Source organism: Haliotis rubra, unplaced genomic scaffold, assembly GCF_003918875.1.
Source record: "Haliotis rubra isolate DU_JTF1 unplaced genomic scaffold, ASM391887v1 Scf669, whole genome shotgun sequence".
NCBI classification, from domain to species: Eukaryota; Metazoa; Mollusca; class Gastropoda; order Lepetellida; family Haliotidae; genus Haliotis; species Haliotis rubra.
Window position 1 is genome coordinate 529,707 of NW_025767378.1, and position 25,905 is coordinate 555,611.

Sequence of the window (25,905 nt, forward strand, 5' to 3'; positions counted from 1 at the left end):
GATGCAGATAACAAAATTGTGTGGATCGAGCTTGGTGTAAAAGGACACATGTCAGACTCGGAGCTGTTGAACGGCCTGGGGGCAGGAAGGCCTAGGACTCCACCCCACCCTGCCCTCTGACTGCAAACCCTGATGACCGCCACACATGCCCTTTTTTCATCCTGAGGGATGACTCCTTCGCACTCAGGAACTACCTCATGAAGCCATACAGCAGAAGAAGGATGTCCAGAAGGAGAGGATTTTCAACTGCAGACTCTCCAGAGAAGGAGAGTGGTGGAAAATGGCTTTGGGATCCTGGCCAATAGATTCAGGTGTCTCCTCAGGACTCAAGAGCAGAAGCCAAACACTGTCAAGGATGGAGTGGATACGGCAGTAACTCGTAATAGATCGCGAGCGTCCGTGAAAAAGCGTCAGTACTTGCATTTACTCGTATCACCTCGTATCTGCTCGTGAGTCATTCGTGTCAAGTCGTGAGCAATGGCACCCGACAGAGCGTCACAGATCGCAAAACATCTCAACAGAGCGTGGTGTTTGTCATGTCCACGATTGATTCCGATCACCACGATTTGGAAGCACGATTAGATGCGATATGTTGCGCATTTGTTACGATGCAATACGATCTGGTGCGATGAGCACGACTGACAATTAATCGTGTTGATCGCAGAAAATCTTTGAACCGTCCAACATTTTTCTACGATCAACACGAGTGTACTTACGACTGACCTCACGAATCGTGATAGTGTGAAAATAGCATAACATCCAAACTCGTCAAGGTGGTGTTGCGACACCTGGCCACTCAACGTGTTTACAGGAAGCCGTACCTACTCAACGTGTTTACAGAAAGCCCTACCTACTCAACGTGTTAACAGAAAGCCCTACCTACTCACCATGCTTACAGAAAGCCCTACCTACTCAACGTGTTTACAGGAAGCCCTACCTACTCACCATGCTTACAGAAAGCCCTACCTACTTATCGTGTCAACAGGAAGCTCTACACACTCAGCGTGTTTACAGGAAGCCCTACCTACTCACCATGCTTACAGAAAGCCCTTCCTACTTATCGTGTTTACAGGAAGCTCTACACACTCAGCGTGTTTACAGGAAGCCCTACTTACTTATCGTGGTTACAGAAAGCCCTACCTACTCAGCGTGTTTACAGGAAGCCCTACCTACTTATCGTGTTTACAGGAATCTCTACCTACTCATCGTGTTAACAGGAAGCTCTACACACTCTGCGTGTTTACAGGAAGCCCTACCTACTTATCGTGTTTACAGGAAGCTCTACACACTCAGCATGTCTACAGGAAGCCCTACTTACTTATCGTGGTTACAGAAAGCCCTACCTACTCAACGTGTTTACAGGAATCACTACCTACTCAACCTGTTTACAGGAAGCCCTATCTACTCAACCTGTTTACAGGAATCACTACCTACTCAACCTGTTTACAGGAATCACTACCTACTCAACGTGTTTACAGGCATCACTAACTACTCAACGTGTTTACAGGAAGCCCTACCTACTCAGCGTGTTTACAGGAAGCCCTACCTACTCAACGTGTTTACAGGAATCACTACCTACTCAACCTGTTTACAGGAAGCCCTACCTACTCAACCTGTTTACAGGAATCACTACCTACTCAACCTGTTTACAGGAATCACTACCTACTCAACGTGTTTACAGGCATCACTACCTACTCAACGTGTTTACAGGAAGCCCTACCTACTCAGCGTGTTTACAGGAAGCCCTACCTACTCAACGTTTTGACAGGAATCACTACCTACTCAACCTGTTTACAGGAAGCCCTACCTACTCAACCTGTTTACAGGAATCACTACCTACTCAACCTGTTTACAGGAATCACTACCTACTCAACGTGTTTACAGGCATCACTACCTACTCAACGTGTTTACGGGAAGCCCTACCTACTCAGCGTGTTTACATGAAGCCCTACCTACTCAACGTTTTGACAGGAATCACTACCTACTCAACCTGTTTACAGGAAGCCCTATCTACTCAACCTGTTTACAGGAATCACTACCTACTCAACCTGTTTACAGGAATCACTACCTACTCAACGTGTTTACAGGCATCACTAACTACTCAACGTGTTTACAGGAAGCCCTACCTACTCAGCGTGTTTACAGGAAGCCCTACCTACTCAACGTGTTTACAGGAATCACTACCTACTCAACCTGTTTACAGGAAGCCCTACCTACTCAACGTGTTTACAGGCATCACTACCTACTCAACCTGTTTACATGAAGCCCTACCTACTCAACCTGTTTACAGGAATCACTACCTACTCAACCTGTTTACAGGAATCACTACCTACTCAACGTGTTTACAGGCATCACTACCTACTCAACGTGTTTACAGGAAGCCCTACCTACTCAGCGTGTTTACAGGAAGCCCTACCTACTCAACGTGTTTACAGGCATCACTACCTACTCAACGTGTTTACGGGAAGCCCTACCTACTCAGCGTGTTTACATGAAGCCCTACCTACTCAACGTTTTGACAGGAATCACTACCTACTCAACCTGTTTACAGAAAGCCCTACCTACTCAGCGTGTTTACAGGAATCACTACCTACTCAACCTGTTTACAGGCATCACTACCTACTCAACGTGTTTACAGGAAGCCCTACCTACTCAGGGTGTTTACGGGAAGCCCTACCTACTCAACCTGTTTACATGAAGCCCTACCTACTCAACGTGTTGACAGGAATCACTACCTACTCAACCTGTTTACAGGAAGCCCTACCTACTCAACGTGTTGACAGGAATCACTACCTACTCAACCTGTTTACAGGAAGCCCTACCTACTCAGCGTGTTTACAGGAATCACTACCTACTCAACCTGTTTACAGGAATCACTACCTACTCAACCTGTTTACAGGAATCACTACCTACTCAACCTGTTTACAGGAAGCCCTACCTACTCAACGTGTTTACAGGAAACACCACCCACTGATTGAACTGAACGTCACTAATTCTCAACATGTGAACAGGAAACCTCGGGAACACAACTTGTCTGCTGTATGCGTCACCTTATCAATATGTGTCCAGGGAACCATTACGCCCAACCAACTCACGGAGTTCACAGGTGATCCCAGCATCCTCTTGATGGCTGCAGTCGTGCACGGCCCAGTTCTCCTCGGTGAAGCCGCACTGTACGATGTGAGTCTCGGTTCCCGTGCAGTTCACCTCGTCCATGTAGATGAGGCCAGAGCCCGAGGACACTTGCACATTTGACGTGGCCAGAGCGTTCTCTCTGTGGGGAGGTCAAGAAATGGGATGGGATCCGAGAGCGTACATGTAATTCACGTTCACATTGGTCGATCTACAGTTACATGGCGTTATTGTTGGGTACAGGGAATGTTTAAACGAGCACAGCTGTCGAAAAGTATGATGACATATGAGGGCAATTGTTTTGAAACATGCGTGCATACATGGAAACCTGGTGACAATTGCCCTGTGGGCGGGTGTACACACGTTTGGAAATATGTTTCTGCATGCAGAGTACACAAAGTGTTTAGGAAACGTGTGACGTACATGTATATGTAGGTAGATGTACCTACGATGATATACGACCTCCTGTGTTCCTGAGCGCATCTTGACGAGAACAATGTTACATCTGTATGTATATATGAGAACAATGTTACATCTGTATGTATATATGAGTACAATGTTACATCTGTATGTATATATGAGTACAATGTGGCATCTGTTTGTATATATGAGTACAATGCGTCATCTGTATGTTTATATGAGTACAATGTGGCATCTGTATGTATATATGAGTACAATGTGTCATCTGTATGGTACACAGTGACATCTATGGACTAGGGACTATCTCTGTACCCACCTGTTGTACCCCAGCATGGAGCAGACCACACTGGCGTCTTTGTTGTCCCAGTGGTCATCGCAGATTGTTCCCCACTCGCCATTAGCATACACGTCCACTCGACCTGCTGCCGCCGTCCCGAGCATGCGCACAAACACATGTGCAGGGTCTAAGTTCATAGTTGACGATGGGGTTGGCTCTACAAGAAGACAACGCGTGGGTGTAAGAACCGATAACTTTAAAGAAATACACGGCCTGGGTATTAGAAGGGTAAAGCAGTCGGTGTATAAATATGAAAAAGTTGGCTTCATAACGCCTTGTTGTAACTGTATACAGTTGACGTCATGCCATGAAGACCTCTAACGGTTATATGTTTGACAACGGACGGACAGGGTACAAGCCAACTTGATACAAGGGTTTACCAAACGTTGATATAACAATTGACATATCAGTGAATGATGACTACAGGCGTGAGAATTATAAAAGTTTAACAGTTCACTATTTACCTCCTTTACGTAACATCTTTACAGTCTACTACTGCTGACCTGATAGAACAGGAAAACTATCGACACTGATATATAGATTTCACACTTGGCCACAGACTGATGTGATAGAACAGGCATACTTTTGACATATTTCTCGGCTAACTAACTGTTTCAACTTAGGAATCGACACGTATCACACTTCAGAACACCTTGCCTTGGACATCCGCCTTATAGATGCAACATCCGCCTTATAGAAGCAACATCCTCCTTATAGAAGCAACATCCTCATTATAGAAGCAATATCCTCCTTATAGAAGCAACATCCTCCTTATAGAAGCAATATCCTCCTTATAGAAGCAACATCCTCATTATAGAAGCAACGTCCTCATTAAAGAAGCAACATCGTCCTTATAGAAGCAACATCCGCCTCATAGAAGCAACATCCGCCTTATAGAAGCAACATCCTACTTATAGAAGCAACATCCTCCTTATAGAAACAACATCCTCCTTATAGAAGCAGCATCCTCCTTATAGAAGCAACATCCTCCTTATAGAAGCAACATCCTACTTATAGAAGCAACATCCGCCTTATAGAAGCAACATCCTCCTTATAGAAGCAACATCCTCCTTATAGAAGCAACATCCTCCTTATAGAAGCAACATCCGCCTTATAGAAGCAACATCCTCCTTATAGAAGCAACATCCGCCTTATAGAAGCAACATCCGCCTTATAGAAGCAACATCCGCCTAGGGACGGACACTGCGGGACATGGTCCCTGTATTTAAACATCCGCCTTACATACGTGTGACTGAGGGACACTGGTCCTTAGACGTCTGAAAGATTGCTGACCATAGATGTCCAAATACGAGAGATCCTACGTTGGACAGCACAATAGACGTGACACTAAAGGCGAGCCTACCTTGGACATCAGATCCGTATTCGTGTATCCTGACGTCGGCGAGTTCCCTGAAGCCTGGTGGTCCCACAGCCGTCTTACCGCTACCATCCTTGTTGACCCGCATCAGCGTTCTGAAGGTGCATTGTAAACCATGTGACAAGTACATCTTCAATTAGAGATTCACTTGGGTGACACCAACAAGACTGACAGCTACATTTGAATAGGGCATCAGTACAGGGATCACATACACATGATGGACAGCAGTACATTATAAGTTGTTCACTGGTCACGAGGGGGGCATGGGTTGATGTACCCTCGATGTTTGTTTATGTTATTTAACATCGAGGGTACATCAGCCCATGGGCCCCGAGGGACTAGCAAACGACGTATTTTTCTTACCGAACACCTTAATATTAATTTTGAATTGTTTGAAGCACGGGTACACATCTTTTTGTAGCCATCGCTAGATTTTGCTGACAAGAAAAACAGATTTAGAGTTATCTCCCTTCCATCAATTTGCATTCGCAAAACATCGGTAATTTCCGTACATCATACGTGATTCAATGTTATTCGAGATAAAGAATTACTACCACGAAGTACCAAATGAGTTGCCATTGACAGCGTGGTACATTGAAATGTTACTCGCTTGTAAGGGGGTACATGGAAGATAATAGAAGAGAGCTCAGCCAATCAGAAAGCGACATTTATGTGTGAGGTAAGATAAGGATAGATGTATCCATAGAGGCGGGTTTCCGGACTGCATACAGATCTTCAGGCTTGTAAATGTTGAGCACTTGTTTAAAGATCTGTAAGGATGCCATGTACGGGATAGACAGCACTTCACGTACGGTTGGTTCCAGTCGGTGTAGTAGAGGTAGTTTTTGAAGACATCGATGGCAAAGAAGTGTGCGCCGGCGTCCTTCAAGATGGTGCGTCTGTTGGAGCCGTCCATATCCATCACCTCCAGCAGGTGCGTGCCCCCGTCGACGAAGTACAGCTTGTCGTCTGCCAAACACAGACATTGTGTAACTCTTAGACATTTGGTCTATATAAACTTAACTTTAACATGGAGTCTTTTGAACGCCATCTCATAGATGCTTTAGGCCAGGAATAAATTGGTCAATGTCATGTGATAGTTGACATTCTCTTCTAGGAATAGAATCATAAAGTCGTTCCCTATTTGAAATAGAATAGAACGGTATTGTCTTGTTTGGTCCAATATTCAATTCTGCTGACATAAACTATATTTCGGGGGATTGGTGGGCATGAGGAAGTAGGGTGTGAGTACGGTGTGTGTGTGTGTGTAGTCTATTCCCACATTCTGTACTGACCATTGTAATCTATTGCTACACTCCGTACTGACCATTGTAGTCTATTGCCACATTCTGTACTGACCATTGAAGTCTATTGCCACACTCTGTACTGACCATTGTAGTTTTTCCCACATTCTGTACTGACCATTGTAATCCATTGCTACCCTCTATTACTGACCATTGTAGTCTATTGCCATGCCGTTAGGCCACATGATTCCGGTGGTCACCAGGGCTTTCCTGTTCGTGCCGTCATAGTTGGAGCTCTCTATCTTTGGAGATTTTCCCCAGTCTGTCCAGAAGATCTGCCTGCAAGAGGACAAATCATTAGGCCATTACTAAATCAGTTCGTCTGGCCAATGTGAGATCACCTTGTGTGGCTATTTCAAGAATATCTCTTAAAACCAAGTCTGAAGGTTATTTCATGGTCATCTCGTTAGGCCGACTCTGAAGATTATTTCTCGCTCAGCTTGTTCAGCCATATTTGGATCAACCCAATTGGAATTGCTCGTGGGTCCTGATTAAAGTGTCGGAATTCGGATTCACCATTAGTAGTCATAATGTTTTGTATAATAGCTTATAGGCTGTGTATAATAACACAATGTTCTGTGGCGTGACCGATAGGCTCTTGATGTGTCGCGATTGATAGGCTCTGTCATTCTCTTCCCACAGAGGTTATTTGTCATTTCTTCCTACGAACCTCTGTTCTAATACGGTCATTTTTCCCGGTTCTCGTAAAATCCCCTAGCGGCAAAAAAATCGCAACACGAATTATCTCCCTTCTTTCTGTCCAATCAGAACACGTATTACATCAACTTGACTAATACAAGCAAATGTTGGGTCACAAATATCCCACCTCTGCCAGGAACGTGTGTTGATGTGACACACAAGACATTTAATGGCTAGCTTGTCCGTTGTCAACGAGGGCGATGGAGACGCCATTGATCCGCCATTTACATGACTGAGTTTTGTCTATAAGAAACGTTTGCGCATCGCGCAGGGAAAGAGGTTCTAGTTTTCCCGAAGCATACGGAAATAACCGAGGCCTTGCGAATGATCACTTTTGAAACAACGTCGCTGATTGCACAACTAAATCTGATTGCAACCAATCACGAATCCTGAACACTCGCACCATGAAAAGGCCGTATTAGAACAGAGGTTCGTAGGAATATATGACAAGTAACCTCTGTGGGAAGATAATGAGGCTCTGTATGATACCACACATTGCTGTGTCGAGACAGATGGAATCTGTATAACACAAGGTGCTGTGTTGCCATAGATAGGCTCGGTATAATAACACAAGATGCTGCGTCGCGATAAATGGGCTGTGTATGATACCACACCATTGCTGTGTCGAGACAGATGGAATCTGTATAGCACAAGGTGCTGTGTCGCCATAGATAGGCTCGGTATAATAACACAAGGCGCTGTGTGGCGATTGATAGGCTCGGTATAATAACACAAGTCGCTGTGTCGCGATAGATAGGCTCGGTATAATAACACAAGTCGCTGTGTTGCGATTGATAGGCTCTGTATATAACACAAGATGCTGTGTCGCGATTGATAGGCTCCGTATATAATACTAGGTGCTGTGTCGCGATAGATAGGCTCGGTATAATAACACAAGTTGCTGTGTCGCGACAGATAGGCTCGGTATAATAACACAAGTCGCTGTTGCATATCGACCAGAGTGTAGGATCACATATACGTACTTTGAGCGAGGATCTACAGCGATCTCTCGGGGCGAATCAAGATTAGAGTTGATAACAATCTTGAAGTTGCTTCCGTCGAGGTTGATCGATCCGATGACGTCATTGCCGGTGTCAGTGTAGAAGAGGATGCGGTTGACTGGGTCCACCTCAAGTTTCTCCAGATCGGCATCTATACAGGGAAAAGTCGAGTTATACAAGTAACACTTGTGTCTCGCTCACAGTGGGAAGTCGAGTTATACAAGTAACACTTGTGTCTCGCTCACAGTGGGAAGTCGAGTTATACAAGTAACACTTGTGTCTCGCTCACAGTGGGAAGTCGAGTTATACAAGTAACACTTGTGTCTCGCTCACAATGGGAAGTCGAGTTATACAAGTAACACTTGTGTCTCGCTCGCAGTGGGAGTAACACTTGTCTCGCTAACAGTGGGAAGTCGAGTATTAAATGTAACACTTGACACGAAGTAAATCCTTCTCGACACTTTAGATAGGGTTACACTCGTGTCTCTGGTACAGGAATGTAGAACATAACAAAGACCACCTGGTGTCTGCTCACCCCAACCCCTCTCCCTCCACTTACTAGCATTCAACTGCTTCAGTTCCCTGATGTCTGTGCCGTCAAAGTGGATGCTGACCAGCTGGTCCAGTAGCGGCTCCACGAAGTAGATCCTTCCATCCACTGAGTCGTAGTCGAAGGAGCCGACGGCGTACTGTTTGTTCATTGGGATGTCAACGAAGCTGCCAGATAGGAGGTTCATGCGGGTCAGTTTTCCTCCTCGGCCGGTGTCCACCAGAAATATGATGTCATCCTCCTTTGAAACTAGTAACAGTTGTGGTCATGTTACTCCCAGCTGCTCAAATGTGTCAATAACGCATTTATTATCTAAACTCTGTAAAACTTAACAACTCTCAAAATCTAGCGGATGTAGATGGAACTCGCGAGTGTAGCAATTAGCAATTGTTGCAATTCTCACACACTGCAACTCTGACACGACGTCACATTACACTGAAATGCCGAACACTGGAATCTCTCCTTGTGTGGGATATTGTAACACTTGCTGTGCAGACATAACGATAGCCTCGGATAATTCTTGAGTCTAAATAGAAAACATGGCCACTAATTTTAAATCTGGCTGCTATCGTGGATTTGTAATTGACTACCCTTCCCTCTCCGTATACATACCGATCGGAATATCTATGTGAATGCTATGCTTGTATCATACACGACTATTTCATCTCTATTTTGCAATATACCGATCTTACTATTACTTGACTAAACAAGTGAACGTCTTCTGTTGTCCACAACTTTATAGGCCCACGTTCATCGCTGTGGATTGACGCCAACATGGCGACCTCTGCATCCTCTGTGTTGACTCACCTGACATACACAATACACCGGCGCCCATGTGTTGACTCACCTGACGTACAAAATACACCGGCATCCATGTGCTGACTCACCTGACGTACACAATACACCGGCGTCCGTGCGTTGACTCACCTGACGTACACAATACACCGGCGTCCGTGTGTTGACTCACCTGACGTAAACAATACACCGGCGTCCGTGTGTTGACTCACCTGACGTACACAATACACCGGCGACCATGTGCTGACTCACCTGACGTACACAATACACCGGCGTCAATGTGTTGACTAACCTGACAAACACCATACACCAGCGTCCGTGTGTTGACTCACCTGACGTACACAATACACCGGCGTCCATGTGCTGACTCACCTGACGTATACAATACACCGGCCTCCGTGTCTTGACTCACCTGACAAACACAATACACCGGCGTCCGTGTGTTGACTCACCTGGGGTACACAATACACCGGCGTCCATGTGTTAACTCACCTGACAAACACAATACACCAGTGTCAATGTGTTGACTCACCTGACAAACACCATACACCAGCGTCCGTGTGTTGACTCACCTGACGTACACAATACACCGGCGTCCATGTGCTGACTCACCTGACGTATACAATACACCGGCCTCCATGTCTTGACTCACCTGACAAACACAATACACCGGCGTCCGTGTGTTGACACACCTGACGTACACAATACACCGGCGACCATGTGCTGACTCACCTGACACAATACACCGGTGTCCGTGTGTTGACTCACCTGACGTACACATTATACAGGCGTCGGTGTGTTGACTCACCTGACGTGCACAATACACCGGCGTCCTCTGCATGTGAGCAGTCAGTGATGCCCCAGTTACTCTTCTGACACTGAGTAATGCTTGTTTCATTGCCGACACATTTCACGTCTTCCAACCAGATTCGCCCGCTTGAAAAGTATCCAAATCTTGCGTTTCCCACACCGTCAGCCCCAACACTGCATCAGACGGAAACACCTACATGGTGACTAGACATCCACACTGCATCAGACGGAGATACCTACATAGTGACTAGACATCCACACTGCATCAGATGGAGATACCTACATAGTGACTAGACATCCACACTGCATCAGATGGAGATACCTACATAGTGACTAGACATCCACACTGCATCAGTGGGAGATATCTATATAGTGACTAGACATCCACACTGCATCAGACGGAGATATCTACATAGTGACTAGATATCCACACTGCATCAGACGGAGATACCTACATGGTGACTAGATATCCACACTGCATCAGACGGAGATACCTACATGGTGACTAGACATCCACACTGCATCAGATGGAGATACCTACATGGTGACTAGACATCCACACTGCATCAGACGGAGATACCTACATAGTGACTAGACATCCACACTGCATCAGACGGAGATACCTACATAGTGACTAGACATCCACACTGCATCAGACGGAGATACCTACATGGTGACTAGACATCCACACTGCATCAGACGGAGATACCTACATGGTGACTAGACATCCACACTGCATCAGACGGAGATACCTACATAGTGACTAGACATCCACACTGCATCAGACGGAGATACCTACATAGTGACTCAGACTATCCACATGCATCAGACTGCATCAGATGGAGATACCTACATGGTGACTAGACATCCACACTGCATCAGACGGAGATACCTACATAGTGACTAGACATCCACACTGCATCAGACGGAGATACCTACATAGTGACTAGACATCCACACTGCATCAGACAGAGATACCTACATGGTGACTAGACATCCACACTGCATCAGACAGAGATACCTACATAGTGACTAGACATCCGACTGCATCAGACGGAGATACCTACATAGTGACCAGACATCCACACTGCATCAGACGGAGATACCTACATTATGACTAGACAGCCACACTGCATCAGACGGAGATACCTACATGGTGACTAGACATCCACACTGCATCAGACGGAGATACCTACATGGTGACTAGACATCCACACTGCATCAGACAGAGATACCTACATAGTGACTAGACATCCACACTGCATCAGACGGAGATACCTACATGGTGACTAGACATCCACACTGCATCAGACGGAGATACCTACATAGTGACTAGACATCCACACTGCATCAGACGGAGATACCTACATAGTGACCAGACATCCACACTGCATCAGACGGAGATACCTACATTATGACTAGACATCCACACTGCATCAGACGGAGATACCTACATGGTGACTAGACATCCACACTGCATCAGACGGAGATACCTACATAGTGACCAGACATCCACACTGCATCAGACGGAGATACCTACATGGTGACTAGACATCCACACTGCATCAGACAGAGATACCTACATGGTGACTAGACATCCACACTGCATCAGACGGAGATACCTACATAGAGACTAGACATCCCACTGCATCAGACGGAGATACCTACATGGTGACTAGACATCCACACTGCATCAGATGGAGATACCTACATAGTGACTAGACATCCACACTGCATCAGACGGAGATACCTACATGGTGACTAGACATCCACACTGCATCAGACGGAGATACCTACATGGTGACTAGACATCCACACTGCATGAGACGGAGATACCTACATAATGACTAGACATGCACACTGCAGCAGACGGAGATACCTACATGGTGACTAGACATCCACACTGCATAATACGGAGATACCTACATGGTGACTAGACATCCACACTGCATCAGACGGAGATACCTACATAGTGACTAGACATCCACACTGCATCAGACGGAGATACCTACATAGTGACTAGACATCCACACTGCATCAGACGGAGATACCTACATGGTGACTAGACATCCACACTGCATCAGACGGAGATACCTACATGGTGACTAGACATCCACACTGCATCAGACGGAGATACCTACATAGTGACTAGACATCCACACTGCATCAGACGGAGATACCTACATGGTGACTAGACATCCACACTGCATCAGACGGAGATACCTACATGGTGACTAGACATCCACACTGCATCAGACGGAGATACCTACATAGTGACTAGACATCCACACTGCATCAGACGGAGATACCTACATGGTGACTAGACATCCACACTGCATCAGATGGAGATACCTACATAGTGACTAGACATCCACACTGCATCAGACGGAGATACCTACATAGTGACTAGACATCCACACTGCATCAGACGGAGATACCTACATGGTGACTAGACATCCACACTGCATGAGACGGAGATACCTACATAATGACTAGACATGCACACTGCAGCAGACGGAGATACCTACATGGTGACTAGACATCCACACTGCATCACTGCACGGAGATACCTACATAGTGACTAGACATCCACACTACATCAGACGGAGATACCTACATAGTGACTAGACATCCACGCTGCATCAGACGGAATACCTACATAGTGACTAGACATCCACACTGCATCAGACGGAGATACCTACATGGTGACTAGACATCCACACTGCATCAGACGGAGATACCTACATAGTGACTAGACATCCACACTGCATCAGACGGAGATACCTACATGGTGACTAGACATCCACACTGCATCAGACGGAGATACCTACATAGTGACTAGACATCCACACTGCATCAGACGGAGATACCTACATAGTGACTAGACATCCACACTGCATCAGACGGAGATACCTACATAGTGACTAGACATCCACACTGCATCAGACGGAGATACCTACATAGTGACCAGACATCCACACTGCATCAGACGGAGATACCTACATAGTGACTAGACATCCACACTGCATCAGACGGAGATACCTACATAGTGACTAGACATCCACACTGCATCAGACGGAGATACCTACATAGTGACTAGACATCCCACTGCATCAGACGGAGATACCTACATAGTGACTAGACATCCACACTGCATCAGACGGAGATACCTACATAGTGACTAGACATCCACACTGCATCAGACGGAGATACCTACATAGTGACTAGACATCCACACTGCATCAGACGGAGATACCTACATAGTGACTAGACATCCACACTGCATCAGACGGAGATACCTACATAGTGACTAGACATCCACACTGCATCAGACGGAGATACCTACATAGTGACTAGACATCCACACTGCATCAGACGGAGATATCTACATAGTGACTAGACATCCACACTGCATCAGACGGAGATACCTACATAGTGACTAGACATCCACACTGCATCAGACGGAGATACCTACATGGTGACTAGACATCCACACTGCATCAGACGGAGATACCTACATGGTGACTAGACATCCACACTGCATCAGACGGAGATACCTACATGGTGACTAGACATCCACACTGCATCAGACGGAGATACCTACATAGTGACTAGACATCCACACTGCATCAGACGGAGATACCTACATAGTGACTAGACATCCACACTGCATCAGACGGAGATACCTACATGGTGACTAGACATCCACACTGCATCAGACGGAGATACCTACATAGTGACTAGACATCCACACTGCATCAGACGGAGATACCTACATAGTGACTAGACATCCACACTGCATCAGACGGAGATACCTACATAGTGACTAGACATCCACACTGCATCAGACGGAGATACCTACATGGTGACTAGACATCCACACTGCATCAGACGGAGATACCTACATAGTGACTAGACATCCACACTGCATCAGACGGAGATACCTACATAGTGACTAGACATCCACACTGCATCAGACGGAGATACCTACATGGTGACTAGACATCCACACTGCATCAGACGGAGATACCTACATAGTGACTAGACATCCACACTGCATCAGACGGAGATACCTACATAGTGACCAGACATCCACACTGCATCAGACGGAGATACCTACACCATAGTGACTAGACATCCACACTGCATCAGACGGAGATACCTACATGGTGACTAGACATCCACACTGCATCAGACGGAGATACCTACATGGTGACTAGACATCCACACTGCATCAGACGGAGATACCTACATAGTGACTAGACATCCACACTGCATCAGACGGATATACCTACATAGTGACTAGACATCCACATCCACGCATCAGACGGAGATACCTACATAGTGACTAGACATCCACACTGCATCAGCATCAGGAGATACCTACATAGTGACTAGACATCCACACTGCATCAGACGGAGATACCTACATTATGACTAGACATCCACACTGCATCAGACGGAGATACCTACATAGTGACTAGACATCCACACTGCATCAGACGGAGATACCTACATAGTGACTAGACATCCACACTGCATCAGACGGAGATACCTACATGGTGACTAGACATCCACACTGCATCAGACGGAGATACCTACATGGTGACTAGACATCCACATGCATCAGACGGAGATACCTACATAGTGACTAGACATCAGCATCAGACGGAGATACCTACATAGTGACTAGACATCCACACTGCATCAGACGGAGATACCTACATAGTGACTAGACATCCACACTGCATCAGACGGAGATACCTACATAGTGACTAGACATCCACACTGCATCAGACGGAGATACCTACATAGTGACTAGACATCCACACTGCATCAGACATACCTACAGAGATACCTACATGGTGACTAGACATCCACACTGCATGAGACGGAGATACCTACATAATGACTAGACATGCACACTGCAGCAGACGGAGATACCTACATGGTGACTAGACATCCACACTGCATAATACGGAGATACCTACATAGTGACTAGACATCCACACTACATCAGACGGAGATACCTACATAGTGACTAGACATCCACGCTGCAGCAGACGGAGATACCTACATAGTGACTAGACATCCACACTGCATCAGACGGAGATACCTACATGGTGACTAGACATCCACACTGCATCAGACGGAGATACCTACATGGTGACTAGACATCCACACTGCATCAGACGGAGATACCTACATAGTGACTAGACATCCACACTGCATCAGACGGAGATACCTACATGGTGACTAGACATCCACACTGCATCAGACGGAGATACCTACATGGTGACTAGACATCCACACTGCATCAGACGGAGATACCTACATAGTGACTAGACATCCACACTGCATCAGACGGAGATACCTACATGGTGACTAGACATCCACACTGCATCAGACGGAGATACCTACATAGTGACTAGACATCCACACTGCATCAGACGGAGATACCTACATAGTGACTAGACATCCACACTGCATCAGACGGAGATACCTACATGGTGACTAGACATCCACACTGCATCAGACGGAGATACCTACATAGTGACTAGACATCCACACTGCATCAGACGGAGATACCTACATGGTGACTAGACATCCACACTGCATCAGACGGAGATACCTACATAGTGACTAGACATCCACACTGCATCAGACGGAGATACCTACATAGTGACTAGACATCCACGCTGCGGCAGACGGCATACCTACATAGTGACTAGACATCCACACTGCATCAGACGGAGATACCTACATGGTGACTAGACATCCACACTGCATCAGACGGAGATACCTACATAGTGACTAGACATCCACACTGCATCAGACAGAGATACCTACATGGTGACTAGACATCCACACTGCATCAGACGGAGATACCTACATAGTGACTAGACATCCACACTGCATCAGACGGAGATACCTACATAGTGACTAGACATCCACACTGCATCAGACGGAGATACCTACATTATGACTAGACATCCACACTGCATCAGACGGAGATACCTACATAGTGACCAGACATCCACACTGCATCAGACGGAAATACCTACATAGTGACTAGACATCCACACTGCAGCAGACGGAGATACCTACATAGTGGCTTGACATCCACACTGCATCAGACGGAGATACCTACATAGTGACTCAGACATCCACACTGCATCAGACGGAGATACCTACATAGTGACTAGACATCCACACACTGCATCAGACAGAGATACCTACATATGGTGACTAGACATCCACACTGCATCAGATGGAGATACCTACATAGTGACTAGACATCCACACTGCATCAGACGGAGATACCTACATAGTGACTAGACATCCACACTGCATCAGACGGAGATACCTACATAGTGACTAGACATCCCACTGCATCAGACGGAGATACCTACATAGTGACTAGACATCCATACTGCATCAGACGGAGATACCTACATAGTGACAAGACATCCACACTGCATCAGACGGAGATACCTATATAGTGACTAGACATCCACACTGCATCAGACGGAGATACCTATATAGTGACTAGACATCCACACTGCGTCAAACAAATATATACACCGAAACACACGGATTATTTTCTCTATACAACATCGAGTGTAGCGGTATTTTCAACAGATGTACCCGTGAAGGTCAGGGTTAGAATGAGCCTTCAGTAACCCATGCTTGTCGTAAGAGGCGACTAACGGGATCGGGTGGTCAGGCTTGCTGACTTGGTTGACACATGTCATCGGTTCCCAATTGCGCAGATCGATGCTCATGGTGTTGATCACTGGATTGTCTGGTCCAGACTCGATTATTTACAGACCGCGCCATATAATTGGAAGATTGCTGAGTGCGGCGTAAAACTAAACTCACTCACTCAATTCAGTAGATGTACAGTGTTCTTTGACCATACCTGACTTAATACATTGACATAAAACTGACATCACCAATAAACGATAAAGAGTTCAAACTCACGCTGAATATCCCAGCATTTTGCAGATGACGCCAGCATCTTTGCTAGTCCAATTGTCGTCACAGATGGTGCCCCAGGCGTTATTGAAGTACAGCAGCACGGTGCCCTCGTAGGCGTTTGGTCCTCCCAACAGCTGTACGTACACCGGGCTCGTTGCCGGGATCGTGGGCACTTGGTACAGGAAATACGGTAATGACTGAGGATGCTTGTTTGGAAGCAAACATATAACTATTCATAAACAGTGTCCCTACGACCTTTAGTCTGTCTACAATTAGTCTTACCTCCACACAAGCCCGTAGCGCACAGGTTCCCAGAACAGCACCTGGAACACAAGGTAACTGCCCGCTTGGCTCTCGTTCCCGGGACTGTCCTCACGTTCCGCCTGCGTCCAATAGCTGGACCTTGGCCGGCAACGAGCGCTGCACAAACCTACAAAGTACATACACCATGCGCTTGCAATATACACTGAAAATGAACGAGAACGGGACAGAGATAGTAATAGAGAGCGAGGAGTTAGTGAATTTACCTCTACGCCACTTTTAGCAATACTCCAGCAATATGGCGCCGGGCTACACCAGAAATGGGATTCACTCATTGTACCCATGTGGTGAAACGAACCCGGGTCTTCGCTTTCACCATAAGGTTACTCCACCGCAAGGGCGAGAAAGAGTGAGTGAGTAGAGTTTCACGCCACTATTTAGCAATATTCCAGCAATATCACGGCCCGGGGACACCAGAAATGGGTTTCACACATTGTACCCATATGGGGAATCGAACCCGGGTCTTCGCTTTCACCATAAGGTTACTCCACCGCAGGGGCGATAAAGAGTGAGTGAGTATAGTTTCACGCCACTATTTAGCAATATTCCAGCAATATCACGGCCGGGGGACACCTGAAATGGGTTTCACACATTGTACCCATGTGGGGAATCGAACCCGCGTGACCACCAGGCTACCACAGCCCGTGACCAGATAGGCTCACCTGAGTCTTCTGGCAGCCAAAAGTATAACTTGTGCTCAAGTCATCCTCCAGCTTTTTCTCCATGTAGCACTCCTACAGCAGAAGACAAAGACGCAACGATGTAACATTTATATAACAGGCAAAACACACAGGCATGTAACAATCCTACATCAATCAAAACAAAAATGTCATTCTCCCCCTTATTCTAAAACCGTACCATATTACAACCTATACAAAAATCCTCTGTATCCTCTTTGACGTACATCCAAGCCCAGCATACACGTTCCCATCTCACGAGTATAGATGATTTTCAACTACAAATGGAATATTCTATGTCTTCCTTACAAGTTCATACACACATGCGCGCGCGCACGCACGCACGCACGCACGCACGCACGCACGCACAACAACAACAACACACACAGACCAAACGCCCTCCTTCTTACAAACATTACCTCATCAGCATCACAGTTGACCTCGTCAGTGCAGGCCTCGGGACTGGCTGCACTGCTGCACTTGTGGCACACGGGTCCACCGTCACCTGGGGCACAAGTAACACTTGGAGAAAACACCCATCATATCATAACTCCATCCCATAGAATTAACCAGCATCGTACCCAACACCCTTAGCCTCACATTTACACCACCCTTACTTCGTACCCTTTACATGTGTACAATGGCAGACTACCTATTTCGTACCCTTTTCATGTGTACATAGGCAGTCAATCTATTCCTGATCCATTCATTGTGTACAACGTACGAGAGTATCAAACAGTTTACATCTGTACAGAAGGTCGTCGATAGTGTCCTACAGTGCACATGTTTACTGAAAGTCGTCGAGTGTATCTTACAGTGTACTGAAAGTCGTCGAGAGTATCTTACAGTGTACTGAAAGTCGTCGAGTGTATCTTACAGTGTACTGAAAGTCGTCGAGAGTATCTTACAGTGTACTGAAATTTGTCGAGAGTATCTTTCAGTGTACCTGTTAACTGAAAGTCGTGGAGAGTATCTTACAGTGAACACGTTTACTGAAAGTCGTCGAGAGTATCTTACAGTGTACATGTTTACTGAAAGTCGTCGAGTGTATCTTACAGTGTACTGAAAGTCGACGAGAGTATCTTACAGTGTACTGAAAGTCGTGGAGAGTATCTTACAATGTACACATTTACTGAAAGTTGTCGAGAGTATCTTACAGTGTACACATTTACTGAAAGTCGTGGAGAGTATCTTACAGTGTACACGTTTACTGAAAGTCGTCGAGAGTATCTTACAGTGTACATGTTTACTGAAAGTCGTGGAGAGTATGTTACAGTGTAAGCATTTACTGAAAGTGATTGAGAGTATCATCAGTGTACACCTTTACTGAAAGTCGTTGAGAGTATCTTACAGTGTACACGTTTACTGAAAGTCGTGGAGAGTATCTTACAGTGTACACCTTTACTGAAAGTCGTGGAGAGTATCTTACAGTGTGCACCTTTACTGAAAGTCGTGGAGAGTATCTTACAGTGTACACCTTTACTGAAAGTCGTGGAGAGTATCTTACAGTGTACACCTTTACTGAAAGTCGTCGAGAGTATCTTACAGTGTACACCATTACTGAAAGTCGTGGAGAGTATCTTACAGTGTACATGTTTACTGAAAGTCGTGGAGAGTATCTTACAGTGTACACCTTAACTGAAAGTCGTGGAGAGTATCTTACAGTGAACATGTTTACTGAAAGGCGTCGAGAGTATCTTACAGTGTACACCTTTACTGAAAGTCGTCGAGTGTATCTTACAGTGTACACCTTACTGGAAGACGTCGAGAGTATCTTACAATGTACACATGTACTGAAAGTCTACGAGAGTATCTTACAATGTACACCTTAACTGAAAGTCGTGGAGAGTATCTTACAGTGTGCACCTTTACTGAAAGTCGTGGAGAGTATCTTACAGTGTACACCTTTACTGAAAGTCGTGGAGAGTATCTTACAGTGTACACCTTTACTGAAAGTCGTCGAGAGTATCTTACAGTGTACACCATTACTGAAAGTCGTGGAGAGTATCTTACAGTGTACATGTTTACTGAAAGTCGTGGAGAGTATCTTACAGTGTACACCTTAACTGAAAGTCGTGGAGAGTATCTTACAGTGAACATGTTTACTGAAAGGCGTCGAGAGTATCTTACAGTGTACACCTTTACTGAAAGTCGTCGAGTGTATCTTACAGTGTACACCTTACTGGAAGACGTCGAGAGTATCAAAAATTTACAATGTACACATGTACTGAAAGTCTACGAGAGTATCTTACAATGTACACCTTAACTGAAAGTCGTGGAGAGTATCTTACAGTGTACACCTTTACTGAAAGTCGTGGAGAGTATCTTACAGTGTAAACATTTACTGAAAGTCGTGGAGAGTATCTTACAGTGTACACCTTTACTGAAAGTTGTCGAGAGTATCTTGCAGTGTACATGTTTACTGAAAGTCGTCGAGAGTATCTTACAGTGTACACCTTTACTGAAAGTCGTGGAGAGTATCTTACAGTGTACACCTTTACTGAAAGTCGTGGAGAGTATCTTACAGTGTACACCTTTACTGAAAGTCGTGGAGAGTATCTTACAGTCTACACCTTTACTGAAAGTCGTGGAGAGTATCTTACAGTGTACATGTTTACTGAAAGTCGTGGAGAGTATCTTACAGTGTACACCTTTACTGAAAGTCGTCGAGAGTATCTTACAGTGTACACCTTTACTGAAAGTCATGGAGAGTATCTTACAGTGTACACCTTTACTGAAAGTCGTGGAGAGTATCTTACAGTGTACATGTTTACTGAAAGTCGTCGAGAGTATCTTACAGTGTACACATTTACTGAAAGTCGTGGAGAGTATCTTACAGTGTACACCTTTACTGAAAGTCGTCGAGAGTATCTTACAGTGTACACCTTTACTGAAAGTCGTGGAGAGTATCTTACAGTCTACACCTTTACTGAAAGTCGTGGAGAGTATCTTACAGTGTACATGTTTACTGAAAGTCGTGGAGAGTATCTTACAGTGTACACCTTTACTGAAAGTCGTGGAGAGTATCTTACAGTGTACACCTTTTACTGAAAGTCGTGGAGTATCTTTACAGTGTACACCTTTACTGAAAGTCGTGGAGAGTATCTTACAGTGTACATGTTTACTGAAAGTCGTCGAGAGTATCTTACAGTGTACACATTTACTGAAAGTCGTGGAGAGTATCTTACAGTGTACACATTTACTGAAAGTCGTATCTTACACATTTACTGAAAGTCGTGGAGAGTATCTTACAGTGTAACACATTTACTGAAAGTCGTCGAGAGTACCTTACAGTGTACACATTTACTGAAAGTCGTGGAGAGTATCTTACAGTGTACACGTTTACTGAAAGTCATCGAGAGTATCTTACAGTGTACATGTTTACTGAAAGTCGTGGAGATTATCTTACAGTGTACATGTTTACTGAAAGTCGTGGAGAGTATCTTACAGTGTAAACCTTTACTGAAAGTCGTCGAGAGTATCTTACAGTGTACACATTTACTGAAAGTCGTGGAGAGTATCTTACAGTGTACACGTTTACTGAAAGTCATCGAGAGTATCTTACAGTGTACACATGTTTACTGAAAGTTTACTGAAAGTCGTCGAGAGTATCTTACAGTGTACATGTTTACTGAAAGTCGTGGAGAGTATCTTACAGTGTAAACATTTACTGAAAGTCGTCGAGAGTATCTTACAGTGTACACATTTACTAAAAGTCGTGGAGAGTATCTTACAGTGTACACGTTTACTGAAAGTCATCGAGAGTATCCTACAGTGTACATGTTTACTGAAAGTCGTCGAGAGTTTCTTACAGTGTACATGTTTACTGAAAGTCGTCGAGAGTATCTTACAGTGTACACATTTACTGAAAGTCGTCGAGAGTATCTTACAGTGTACACGTTTCCTGAAAGCCGTCGAGAGTATCTTACAGTGTACATGTTTACTGAAAGTCGTCGAGAGTATCTTACCGTTTACCACCACGGCTACAATGGCAGCAGCAACTGAAAGAGATTAAGAAGATATGCATTTGTGGTTGTACAAGGCTGTTTTGAATGTACAAGCAGTTAAATATCGTTAATCTTGACCTCCATGTGTTTCCTGACTAACGTTTCCTGGTTGTTCACAAGTAGGAGGGCCCGACAATAGCCATGAGCACCAACACACGACTGGTAATTCGGCTTCCAGAGCAACAAGGCTTTAGTCTAAGCGTGGGGCCAGACATTATGCTTACTGGCAATGTAGATCATGGCTGTCGATCCTATACTGCACCCGTCTCTGTCTCTGGTAGATTTATACCACCTGCAAAATGGCACATTGAGAATTATCTTTAATTTTTAAGTGATATATTAAGAATACGAGAGACAACGCAAAAACCGGATTATCAAGTGGTTATACTGGGAACTCAACATGTAGAGTTGCTTTGGTCAAGATTACACTCAGCGAACGTGTCACATAAACTGATAGAGACAAACAGGTGTTGGTGACTAAGATTTGCAACAGGCCATCACATGATTGTCCAATCCAGACACTGGATGTCTACAATGTTCTGCGAAAGCCTCGCACTAATACAAACAAATCCAGAACTAATTTAGTACCTTGATCGTGTTTAATAAAAGCCAGACTCTAATGAAGAACATGTTTCTGACATTAGGCAGTGTTATACATTGTGCAGCCATGTTGCAGCTGTTAAACGTTGTACAACTCGCATTACATCTCAGGTTACCAGAAGACCAGCATTTCAGAATTATAATTTTCTAAACGGCGCGACACAATATCTACAGGAGAAACAGTGCCGACATGGGTACAGTGTCATTTCTTTCGGGATACTTTCTAAACAAATTGACATGACAAAGCTGTGTCACTCACTGTCGTATCAATAACATATGGTCGATGGTACTTAGCACGTAATGGCGATTGACAAAACATGTACATGTCTCTCTCTTGCAAACTTTTATCATAATAATTGTTCATTTTTTCCTGGGATTCTTATACTTTTTCCCTACCAACCTCACAAGTGTTATCCAGAAATATTGAACAAACTTATTTCATCATTAAGCCAATGCTCCCGCAAGTGCTTTCAAGGTCCTCAAACAGTATGTCCAAAGACAGAGGGACGGAACCTTCTCAGTTGACAAAGTCCTCGTCATGTTCTTGACGCCTGATGAAGCCTCTAGACTCCTTCAGATTCAGGTCAACTAATGCGTAGCCTGTTGAAACACACAGAGAAAATTGGAACCCCCTGACTGAATAGTCCTAGGTAAACCTGAACACAGTGAAGAACGTCCCCAAATCTTTTATAATGACCAGGGCCTCCTTTCACAACGCACTAAGGTGATAGTAAGTCACTAAGGTAACCTTAGTGCAATGTTAAAGAATAGGAGTTGAGGTTAATCTTAGTTAAGGGTGCTTCGTGAAAGGAGCCCCTGAGCTTTTCTTTTCCGAAAATATATATTTTCTTCTGAAAACCTAGTGGAAGCACACTTGAGGGAAACCATGTGTTACCTGCCCGACCTTATGTTAACCAAAGGGCAAACACTATCAGTGATGACCCTCCTGAAAACCTCTTCCAGCCCTGGAATGGGTTTCAAAGGCGTGACTGGTATTTCTGATTTGAAACCATCGGACACACATGATAGCTGTTGTCAACTTCAGCCATATCATGGTGCAAAGTGACCCAATGGAGATAGAACAAACTGAGCTGCCACAAAGTTTCATGTTTTTAATACATGTTTTGGACAGGAAATTAGAAGAAAAATATGATATAATCCCTCCATTCATTATCAGCAGGTACATCCTGTGACCTCCATTTCCAAAACTAAACTCACTCACAAGCGCGTAGCAGGCCATTTTTTTTCGTGTAAGCCCGATATGTTACAAAGCTTTGTATTTAGATAGTATTGAGGGCTTGCCCAACCATTTTAGCAGCAATCATGTGTAAGCCCGGGCTTTTTTTTCATAATGGTAGCTACGCCCCTGACTCACTCACTCATGCCTCATGTTGTTGCTAAATGACTTGTCGTGGATGCACACGTTTCAGTCCGGGGACAAACACACACCAGGTATTCGTTGGTTTCGCATTACTTTTCAACTCGCTGTGCGCATGCGTAGAGCGTGTGAAAAATATCCACTGACATGCTTCCGGTTTGGTCGTATGTTTATCGATAGTATAAACGCTCCAAAGAAAACAAATATGTAGTTTTATGTCGAATACAACTGATCCCAATTGATTTATGAAACAGAGGCCGGGATTAGTTAGATAAATAGCTTAAGTTATGTTAATAAGCTCTTGTATAAAGACATCTCACCACCACAGTCCTTCCTGCACAACCCTTCTCACAACTAAACAAACACATCACTGATGGAATTGCAACCAAAATAGGACATCAATTATTGAAAAGCAGAGGCAAATGAAAGTATGTACTCAGCTATGAACAGTTGTCACAACTTAAATATATTTCATAACAGCTTTTATTTAGAGTGCATTTACACTATCGATAAACATACGACCAAACCGGAAGCATGTCAATGGATATTTTTCACACGCTCTGCGCATGCGCACAGCGTGTTGAAAAGTAATGTGAAACCAACGAATGTACAGTCGGTGACCTGTAGCTGCTGACTGGAACTCTCCAGGTTGAAGACATTCAGTCTCGGCAGTACCCCACTACCAGTACGTCGACTGTGTATGACCGTTCATGGTGACTCACACTTGTCACAATTTTCTCATACATCCTGCTTTTGGTTTTCGTTTCATAACATTTCCGATCAGTTTTATGAAATTGCTGTATAAAGCTGCAAAGGTTTTAAAATGTCATGTTGTTCCACTGTATGAGGTAACGAATATATGTTTACAATCAAAAGTATTACATTCGTATTAGTTTTGGGGTGAATGAACAAAATTAATATCATTTTCACGTGAAGTTTTACGTTTTGATTGTGAAACGTCTGTGGGTTTTAAAGCCATACACTGACATCTAACACATTGTTCATGTAGAACAAGCCATACACTGACATCTAACACATTGTTCATGTAGAACAAAGCCATTCACTCACATCTAACACACTCCTCGTATGGATGATAGATATACACTGGTCTCACACGTCCATCGGCGTACGTCAAAGGGAGATACTGATCTGCCACGTGGTTAGATGTACAATCAGAGATGCCAGTCTTTGCGTCAGTTCCGGAGTTGTTCCTGATATTGTCCCATAACGACAACATTCTATCTTGTGTTGACAGGCACGAGATTTATTGTATGACATTCTCTTATGTCTCTAATGCGTTTTATATGGCTTAGAACAAAGTCTTATTATACACAAACTTTCAAAATATGTCATAAATGATGCACTTTTATCGTGGTTAAAAGATTACACGTCATATTTCAATTAAAGGTGTTTGTAAATGGTGGCCTGTCATTGATAATACACCCCTGCTGGGGTACATCAGGTTTTGTTAGTTCAGTGTCAACATATATTATTCTCATGGGAATGATTCTCATA

At 44.6% G+C, this 25,905-nt stretch overlaps 1 protein-coding gene across 1 annotated transcript; it reads right to left on the bottom strand.

Moving 5' to 3' along the window:
- Positions 1–3,039: 3,039 nt before the first annotated feature.
- Positions 3,040–24,417, bottom strand: LOC124257616 (nidogen-like). The gene is made up of 15 exons (XM_046691717.1): positions 24,392–24,417; positions 22,637–22,704; positions 22,374–22,406; positions 18,825–18,910; positions 18,391–18,462; positions 17,690–17,837; positions 17,411–17,579; positions 10,425–10,600; positions 8,831–9,070; positions 8,254–8,422; positions 6,723–6,850; positions 6,080–6,236; positions 5,253–5,362; positions 3,869–4,046; positions 3,040–3,274 (listed from the first exon to the last, which is right to left on the bottom strand). Exons 1-15 carry the CDS (start codon positions 24,400–24,402, stop codon positions 3,055–3,057), a joined length of 1,965 nt encoding a protein of 654 aa, XP_046547673.1. The 5' UTR covers positions 24,403–24,417; the 3' UTR covers positions 3,040–3,054.
- Positions 24,418–25,905: the final 1,488 nt, after the last annotated feature.

What these genes read in the sequence shown, in the direction of transcription:
- LOC124257616 (XM_046691717.1), bottom strand. An exon ending in AGCCATGATCTACATTGCCA is followed by an intron (nt 22,407 to 22,636) that starts GTAAGCATAATG and finishes AATCTCTTTCAG; the next exon opens with TTGCTGCTGCCATTGTAGCC. An exon ending in ACTGAAGCAGTTGAATGCTA is followed by an intron (nt 8,423 to 8,830) that starts GTAAGTGGAGGG and finishes TTCCCTGTATAG; the next exon opens with ATGCCGATCTGGAGAAACTT.